This window comes from Amphibalanus amphitrite, unplaced genomic scaffold, assembly GCF_019059575.1.
Source record: "Amphibalanus amphitrite isolate SeventyFive unplaced genomic scaffold, NRLGWU_Aamphi_draft 000024F_arrow, whole genome shotgun sequence".
Lineage (NCBI taxonomy): Eukaryota > Metazoa > Arthropoda > Thecostraca > Balanomorpha > Balanidae > Amphibalanus > Amphibalanus amphitrite.
In genome coordinates this window covers 1313520-1322467 of record NW_024881520.1, presented here as the reverse complement: position 1 = coordinate 1322467, position 8948 = coordinate 1313520, and the positions used below count along the sequence as shown (strand labels likewise).

The 8948-nt window shown below is 57.2% G+C and overlaps 1 protein-coding gene across 40 annotated transcripts in view; it reads left to right on the top strand.

Moving 5' to 3' along the window:
• LOC122393155 (microtubule-actin cross-linking factor 1-like) overlaps positions 1-8948 on the top strand; it is a 215643-nt gene that overhangs the window by 185523 nt on the left and 21172 nt on the right. For 39 of the 40 annotated variants that reach the window (XM_043389195.1, XM_043389203.1, XM_043389190.1 and 36 more), the window contains 10 exons: positions 356-502; positions 807-952; positions 1323-1422; positions 1663-2931; positions 4066-4272; positions 4435-4621; positions 4973-5056; positions 5353-7610; positions 7845-8255; positions 8527-8892. In XM_043389195.1, coding sequence (XP_043245130.1) covers positions 356-502; positions 807-952; positions 1323-1422; positions 1663-2931; positions 4066-4272; positions 4435-4621; positions 4973-5056; positions 5353-7610; positions 7845-8255; positions 8527-8892 — 5175 coding nt within the window. The remainder of the gene's footprint in view (positions 1-355; positions 503-806; positions 953-1322; positions 1423-1662; positions 2932-4065; positions 4273-4434; positions 4622-4972; positions 5057-5352; positions 7611-7844; positions 8256-8526; positions 8893-8948) is intronic. The other variant, XM_043388981.1, reaches the window with a different exon arrangement.

Genomic DNA, 8948 nt, shown 5'->3' with positions numbered 1-8948 from the left:
GTTTTGTGCGTCGTTCTGGATTGTTTTGACCGCTTGTGATAATGCATGAAACATAATGTGGTCTGATGTCATTGCATGGTGAAGGTAATGCTACTTTTGTGTAAATAGTAACGTTTTTTACTGCTCTTAATAATTGCATATGCATATTTTTATGAAATATGTACTAACTGCATGCCTTTTAAATAACTCTTCAATTGAAGCAGGACAATATGAGTCTGTTTTAGCGTTATATCCGGGCTGTACTGTTCAGTTAGGTGCGTTTGCGCGATGGTCTGTGTCCTTACTGTGTGTCAGTGTGTCGACGCACTGCAGCCGAGCCCTCAACCTGACCCTCGTTTGGTGCGGTGACTTACAGCAAGCGGTGATTGAGAAGTACCGCCACTGCGACGACTCGATCGCCAAGCTGCTGGACTGGGTGGAGCGGATGGAGCGGCGCGTGGCCAACCAGGAGCGTATTCAGGAGGATGTCTCCAACCTGCGCAACCAGATCAACGTGGTCAGGGTAAGGAACTAAAGAGGCGGACAGAGCAATAAACGGTACCGGACTGAGTACTGGTTCTAAACTAGTACAGCCACAGTCAGCGCTGATAACATTGTACAAATTGCACATTGAAGCATTTGAGCTATTTTTAAGTCGCAGTGTCCAATATGGATGCACCTTTGCGGATAAATATATTTATCATGAATTTATATGGAGGCGGCTAACAGCGTAATCGATCGAGTTGCTCTTTGCACCAGACCATGGTAAGTTATATCCCTTTAGCAGCAGTCGATTATCTGTGCCCCCTCCCTTCTCCTTGCCACAGGCCATCAAGGACGAGCTGAAGGACCAGCAGCGTCCGGTGTCGTCGGTGCTGGACCAAGTGCAGGACGTGACGGAGAAGGGCGGCGACGTCCTCTCCAAGGACGAGACCAAGCAGCTCGACAAGAACGCCAGGGAGCTGCGCCAGAGGTCGGTACCGGTGCCTGCTTCCTGACTGGTGGAGCTGCGTAATATGGAGGAGTCGGGGGGGGGGGGGGGGGCTGAGTGACAACGGAGGGTCCACATGGTCTCCGACCGAAGTATGACTCAGCGTCATTGCGGTTACATTTCAGTCGGATAGGTAACGATGTCAAGCTAGAGAAGAAAAAACGAACCTGGCGTTGACAAACGAACGTTGAACGCTTCAAATTGTTTATTTATTGCGTCAACATCATATTTTTATCGCATCTAGCTTTACCTACCAAACTATCGTCATTTGGATGCCACCGCTGTGCGTGTGACGATCAATGGAGGAGCTCGACCTGTATACCGTAGTTGATCTCTCGCCTCCCTGCTGCAGGTACGACACTGTTGTTGACCGCACGGAGCAGCTGCTGCGGCGTCTTACCTCGTGTCTGGACGAGCTCAGCAAGTACAGGACCGACCTGGTCACATTCCAGGTAGGTGTGACTCTGATGAGACCATCGGCTACCTGGGTTTGTCGGATTGTCTTGGTACTTACTACATGGTAATAATTTCATAACAATTATTGGTGATTCCTCATAAACTAAGTTTAAGGCTATCAGTCTCAGATTTGTTTGTTCTGGTTGTCATTGTTTACTGATGTCCCTCCTTCTCCCTCATCCAATGAGTGGCTCTCAGTATCGGGTTCTGAATGTTTTCCCGCCTTTCTCCTCCAGACCTGGCTATCGAGCGCGTCCCGCACTCTGGTGGACAAGGAGCGGCTGCTCTCCGACCTCAACAAGCTCAAAGCCAACGAGCAGACCTGCAAGGACTTCGTCAACGACGTGATCGCCCACCAGGCCGATCTGCGCTTCATCACTGTGGCAGCGCAGAAGTTCATTGACGAGTCCAAGGAATATCTGAAAACGCTCAATGAGTTCCGTACGTCGCTGCCACAGCGACTGGGCCACATCGAGCCCCACGAGTACCTAGTCAAACAGGAGGTCGCGGAGGTCACCCAGACCTTCCAGGACCTGCTGAGCCGTGCCAACAAGCTGGCCGACAAGCTCTCCAGCATCGGCAGCCGGCAGCGCGAGTACCAGGAGGCCCTGGAGCGTGCCGAGCGCTGGCTGCGAGAGGCCGAGCCCCGTGCCGAGAAGGTGGTCAACGAGCCGGTGGCTGCTGAGCCGCGCGGAGTTCAGGAGCAGCTGGACCGGGCGCGTACCCTCAGCACGGATGTCCTGGCGCAGGGTAAGCTGTTCGACAACGCCACACTGTCGGCCGCACAGCTGGTCAAGTCGCTCGAGGGCCAGATTGGTCCCAAGGAGAGTGAGCGCATCAGCCGACCGCCGGAGGAGCTGGCGGACAAGTACCGTCGCCTCTCGGACGCCGTCACCGACCGCTGCCAGGCGCTGGACATGGCTCTGGTGCAGTCCCAGGGCGTCCAGGACGGCCTCGACTCGCTGATGACCTGGCTGACGCAGGCCGAGACGCGGCTGAAGGGTATCCTGAAGCCGGCCAGTCTGAACCGGGAACGGCTGACCGAGCAGCTGCAGGAGCAGCGTGTTCTGCAGGCTGACATCGACCAGCACCAGGCCAGTGTGGAGCAGATCCAGCGCAGTGCGGAGGATCTCCTCCAGACGCCGTCCAACGCGCGCATCGCCAAAAAGATCGAACAGAAGCTCACGGACCTCACCACGCGCTTCTACAAGCTCAGGACCAAGTGTCACGAGCGCGGCGTGCTCCTGGACGAGGTTTCCTCTCAGCTGGATACCTTCTGGACCAAGACGGAGCGCCTCGATCAATGGTTCGTTGAGGTCTTCGAGCTGGTGGAATCCAACGAGACCAGCAAGCTGAACGTGGAGGCGTACACGGCCAAGGTGGACGAGATCTCCCGCCAGGCGGAGGCACAGCGCCCCGAGTACCAGGCTGTGGTGAACACGGGCCACGGACTGGTCACCAAGAAGGACGTCACCGACACTGCCATCACCAAGGAGAAGGTCAAGGTGAGTTACGCGCCAGAAATATGTTCAGTAGTCTCTTGCCTGAAATCACGGTACTTCCTAAAATACATTTTGACATTACTTGTTTTGTTCTGGTCATATTAATCAAAAACATGTTTTGCCAAGTAAAGTTCCATCGTTCGTTCTGAAGATCGTTAAGTGGCAACTGGCATGGCACTACGAGTACCAGGGATGCGGAGCCGGAGCCGGAGTCGGAGCCGGAGCCGCCGGAGCCGGCATATTTTGCCCGGAGCCGGAGCCGGAGCCGGAGCCGTGAAACAAAATAGCCCGGAGCCGGAGCCGGAGCCGGAGCCGCCAAAAAAGGGGGCGACTCCGGCTCCTTTTTATTTTTTGAAGAGGAAAAAAAATAATAATTGACCTAGTTCGGTTTGACAGTACAAGGCAGTAAAACATATGGTACTTACGTCATGGGCCATCAAGTGAATGAAAAAATCCGAATATCCCCAGTATCCCACAGTACGCAAACAACTTCCTGTTTGCTCTTCCCCCCCCCCCACGTCTACTGCATCCCCTGAACATGAGGACCAGTCATCAGGTGACGGCCATTGTTTTCAAACCAGTGCAGTGGACTGCGACTCCCAGCACCGTCTCATCCCACACACCCCCCACCCCTCACCCCCAATGCAGCCGAGACGGGTGTCAGCTTACGATGGTTCACTGAACTCCGATTCGCGGCGACTGCGTTTCCAATGCCATCGCTTCCTAGCCCTTTGTTCTGCCAGTTCTCTCCGAGGTGCGTTTGCGCGGGGACGCGGTGAGGCGGTCATGGCAAAGAGTAACGCGTATAACCAATCCAATTTTTCTTCCACCCGTATTTAATTGATTGCGTAGGGGATGTACTGAGTCGGAGCCGGAGCCGCCGGAGCCGGAGCCGCCGGAGCCGGACCATTTTACTCGGAGCCGGAGCCGGAGCCGGAGCCGCCATAACATTTCACCCGGAGCCGGAGCCGGAGCCGGAGCCGATTTTTTTCTCCGGAGCCGGAGCCGGAGCCGGAGCCGTCTGAAATTTCCACGGCTCCGCATCCCTGACGAGTACTTTTCATGCATGCATGTTTTAGAATTTTATCGTCTATCCGTAATCTAACACCGTCGCCTCTCGCCCGCGACTATTCTCAGGAGCTGGAGGGCCAGTGGGCCGAACTGCAGGAGCTGCTCGATGAGCGCCTGCGCGAGGGACGTACACGCTCCGACTCTCTCAGCGCCTACGAGCGACTGCGGGAGGATGTGCTGACGTGGCTGACACGAATGGAGAGCAGCATTGACTCGCTGCAGCCGGTGGCTGTTGATCAGGATCTGCTCAAGAAGCAGAGTGACGAGCTCAAGGTAGGTCCGCGCTGCCAGTTTGACCAATTGATGTCAGAGATGCCCCAGGGTTGGGGAAGCACGACTAAAGGGGATTCAGATGTAAAGGGAGGTAGTTTTGTGATGCACGAACTTTCTGGGATGTTACGAAACTGTGTGACGCTCGCTGCCTTTTACCTCCAGCCGTTGATACGCGAGCACACCAGCTACTTCACCACCATTGAGAAAGTGCACGAGCTGGGCACTCAGTACGACTCGCTGCTGCGCGGCCGTGGCGAGACGCCCGCCCGGCGACGCTCCTCCGTGACGCCGGCCAAGCGCGCCTCCGTGTCGCACGGTCGTCGGTCGGTGGCCAGCCCTCTGAGCTCAGGTAGGTGTCAGAGACGACTGGCGCTGTCTGGCTGGCTGTAATTGTGGTCGAGCCCTCCGCTAACGCTACTTATCCAGGGTCGAACATCCCAAACTACTGGGACGTAGTACGTTTGGCGTAGTGTTTTTAGTAGTGGGACGTTTGATTTTTGTTTTTGTTTTGCGTGAACCCCATTCTTGTTGCGTAGTGGGTTGTTTGCTAGTTGTCCTTCTGGTTTGTGAGTTGTCTCGTTGCTGTCCACCCCCTCTCCCGTCTACCCGGCCCTGCGGCTTGTGAGTCGTGCTTTGTCCGCTGTGGCGCCGCCCACCCCTAGCCCAGCTTTCGTTAATGTCTCGATACGCCGGCTTCCAGCACGTAAGGCGTCCTACGACCTTCGTGGCTCGTCTCCGGCTCGCAGCCCCTTCGTCACCGGCGATGGCTTCTTCAACATCGATGGTAGGTGTTGTTAGCCGTCCGCCTAGAGTGGCTTTCCTAAGCGTTGTCAATTAGCTCAGTGGGTCTGTCGCCGGCCTTTATTCTGAACTTGAATGGACATACTCTTGTAGTTATGACGTATAGTAACGGACATAGCGGTGTAACTGTTCAAACTTTTTTAGTTGTAAACAAAAATGTATGGCGCACAATTCTCCTCGCGGGTCACCGTTGATCGTGTTTTGATCATTGGGGCTAGTCGGTGGTGCTCCCGTCCAGCCATGTGACGCTATTTCTCCTGTCCCCCTCGTGTGCTGCAGACATGTCACCGATCCAGGCGCAGCTGACTGAGATCGACAACCGCTACCAGATGGCTGGTACGCGACTCACCGACCGTCAGGCCGACATTGAGAACGTCACCGACGAGGTGCGTCGCCACGCCGATACCCTCAAGAAGCTGCAACAGTTCCTCGATAAGTCTGAGGCCAAGCTGCCGCGCGACTCCGCCGTGCAGACTCGCGATGAGGCTGATAAGCAGCTGGGCGCGGTCCGTGCGCTGACTGAGGAGCTGTATGAGCGGCAGCCGTCCCTGGACGGACTGAGGACGCAGGCTGGAGAGCTGCTGCGCAGGAGACCTGGTGTTCCGGGCGCCGACCGGCTGCAGGATGACCTCACTGAGGTCGTCGATCGCTGGCGCCAGCTGCAGGACAACCTGAAGCGTCGTCAGAAGCAGCTGCAGGACAGCAGGCAGTTCTTCGACACGCACGACCAGCTCGCCTCCTGGCTCAAGGCCAAGGAGAAGATGCTGACGGTGCTGGGACCGCTGAGCTCGGATCCACGTCTGGTGCAGATGCAGAGTCAGCAGGTGGCCGTCCTGAGGGACGAGTTCGCCGGACAGTACCCGAACCTGCAGACTCTGAACAAGGTCGGCCAGAGCCTGGTGGACGAGGCCGAGCCTCAGACCGCCGACTCTGTGGACAAGAAGATGCGCCAGGTCAACGACAAGTGGGAGGAGCTCATCTCCCAGCTGGAGGAGCGCGAACAGACCCTGGATGCCGCCTCCGGCACCAGCCGGCGCTTCAACGACGAGCTGGGAAAGCTGCAGCGTGAACTGCAGAAGATCACTGACAACGTCGACGACCTCAGCGCGGAGAAGACCGAGCCGAGCCAGAAGCTGACCAAGCTCGACAAGATTCAGTACCAGGTGGAGGAGTTGAAACCTCGTCTCAGCGAGCTGGAGACTCTTGGAGACGAGCTCTGCAACGTCCTCACGGACGCCTCCGCCAAGGCTGAGGTCAAGGACAAGCTGTACCAACTGGGACGGCAGCAGACGCAGCTGCAGCGCAAGCTGGACAACCTCCGTGCCGAGCTGGAGAGTTCGCTGAAGGAGGACCGCGAGTTCGAGAACGACTGCGCTGGAGTCCAGGAATGGATCAAGGACTGCGTGGAGCAGCTGGGTCGCCCGCTCAAGGTCTCTGCTGACGAGCAGAAGCTGGCCAGACAGGTGGAGGACTACGAGCCCGTCTACAAGAACGTGATGGCTCGTGAACACGAGGTCTTCCTTGTCCAAAAGAAGGGCAAGGACCTGATCGCCAAAACGACCAACAAGCAGGAGGCCAAGAACCTGGAGAAGTTCCTGGAACGCCTGCAGAAGGACTGGGAGAACCTGAAGAAGGACGCAGTGAACCGTCAGACTCGTCTGCGCACGTGCACTGACCACTGCCGCAAGTACCACTCGACGCTCGAGAGGTTCGTGCCTTGGCTAGACTCCAGCGAGATCCGTCTGGAGCGGCTGCAGCCCATCAGCTTCCATCGCTCTGAGATCCAGAAGCAGCTGCGCGAGATCCAGGCGTTCAAGAACGAGGTATCGCTTCGCTCTGGCGAGCACGAGCAGACCCAGTCGACTGGCGAGACTCTGCTCTCTGCCACTGACACCGACAAGGAGGGTGTGCAGGCTGATCTGACCGACCTCCGTCGCCGGTGGGACGCCCTGCAGCGCGCCGTCGCTCAGCGCCAGGCAAACCTCGACGACGTGCTGACCAAGGTGACCGACTTCACCGACCGACTGCGTGATGTGGACCGTTCGCTGCAGCGTGCCGAGGACAAACTGGCCTCGCACGACGCGCTGGGCGGCGGCCGCGACCCACGTCTGCTGGAGCGCGTGGCTGACATGGTCCGCGAGGCAGAACAGCTAGCCCACCAGCTGGACAAGGTACGCAACCAGGCGGACGACCTCTGCGACGAGGCGCGTCACGTCGGCTCCGACGCCTCCCACATCAAGGATGAGGTGGATCGCGTCGGAGACCGCCTCAACAACCTCCAGGCTAAGCTGGACGACCGGCATGGTGACCTGAAGAGCGCCTCCCACGCCGTTGGCGAGGTGAACGACCGCATCAAGGAGCTTCACTCTCAGCTGGGAGCTCTGGAAGAGGAGCTGGACGGTATGGCTCCGGTGGCGCGTGAGGTGAAGATCGTGGAGCGCCAGGTGACTGAAATCACCATCTTCCTGGAGAAGGTGGTCCGTGAAAAGACGGAGCTGGTTGATGCTGAGCGCACCGTGGATGGACTCGTACAGGAGGTGAGTGGCCGTTGGGAATTGCTTCCTTACTTGTAGTGACTGTAGAAGGCGCTCCTCGATCAGAGTAGTTGCCAGCAGAGTGTTATTAAACTATTTGAAACCACAAGAAGTTTCTTCTATATGATTTACTTAGCCTTGTGAACATGTAACGAAAGTTGGTTACTGCAGTACAACAACACTATCAGTCATGAAGATGGACGATTCGTTCTCACCTCAATCCTCGTCTCCCCGCAGGGCTTTACCACGGACGCCAAGACGCTGCGTGACCAGCTGGGCAGCATGAAGCGGCAGTTGTCGCGCATCGAGGACCGCGGCCAGGCGCGCGAACAGGAGGTGCAGCTGGTGCTGACCAAGCTGACCACCTTCTACCGCACGTATGAGGTGGTTGTGGGCGAGATCGAGCAGGTGTCGGCGGACGAGGCGGCCCTCTCCCCGCCTGCCACCGACGTGGCCACCATCCGCCGCCAGCAGCAGGAGTTCCGCGAGTTCAAAACCACCCGCGTCGAGACGCTGTCGGTGCGAGTGGATGAGATCAACAAGACGGGACAGGGTCTGGTGCAGACGGCCGCTGCGGGCGTCAAGACCGCCCTCCTTGAGGGAGATCTGGAGAAGATGAACGACCTCTGGAACGAGCTGAAGGAGCGCGTAAGTGTCACTGGGAAAGGGTCTTTGGGGAGGGTTTTACAGTTTCTGACAGTTTCATGTTTCATGGTTTCACTTTCAAATGTATTTGCCTCACTCGCCTCGACGTTTTGCTCAATCGTTGAGTTAGTTTGGCTATATCTTCCAAAATGTTCGCTATACAATACAAGAACTGTTGTCCATGTTGCCTGCTAAGGTGCAGGAGCTACGATTATGCACTTGACAATGCCATTGTAGAGCCCTCTTAATTAACTCGACTTTTCCTCACCCACAGATGCACAACCGGGAGCGTGCACTGGACGTCGGTCTGCTGCAGTCCGGCAAGTTCCGCGAGGCCCTGGAGGGTCTCCTCCAGTGGCTGGCCGACACCGAGGACCTCGTGGCCAACCAGCGGCCTCCCAGCGCCGACTACAAGGTGGTCAAGGCTCAGGTGCAGGAGCAGCGCTTCCTGCAGAAACTGCTGCTCGACCGACAGGGCTCCGTCAGCTCGCTCTCCGATATGGGCAGGGAGATGGCCAAGAAGTGCTCGCCGGCCGAGAAGGCAGATATCGAGGAGCAGCTCAGGGAACTGATTCGCCGGTTCGACGCGCTGAATGATCAGGCGGCTGACCGGATGGGACGACTCGAGGATGCCATGAAGGTACGTTCAGGGCCGCCATCGTCGTGGAGCGGGAGGGAAGGTCGCATCTTGTTTGA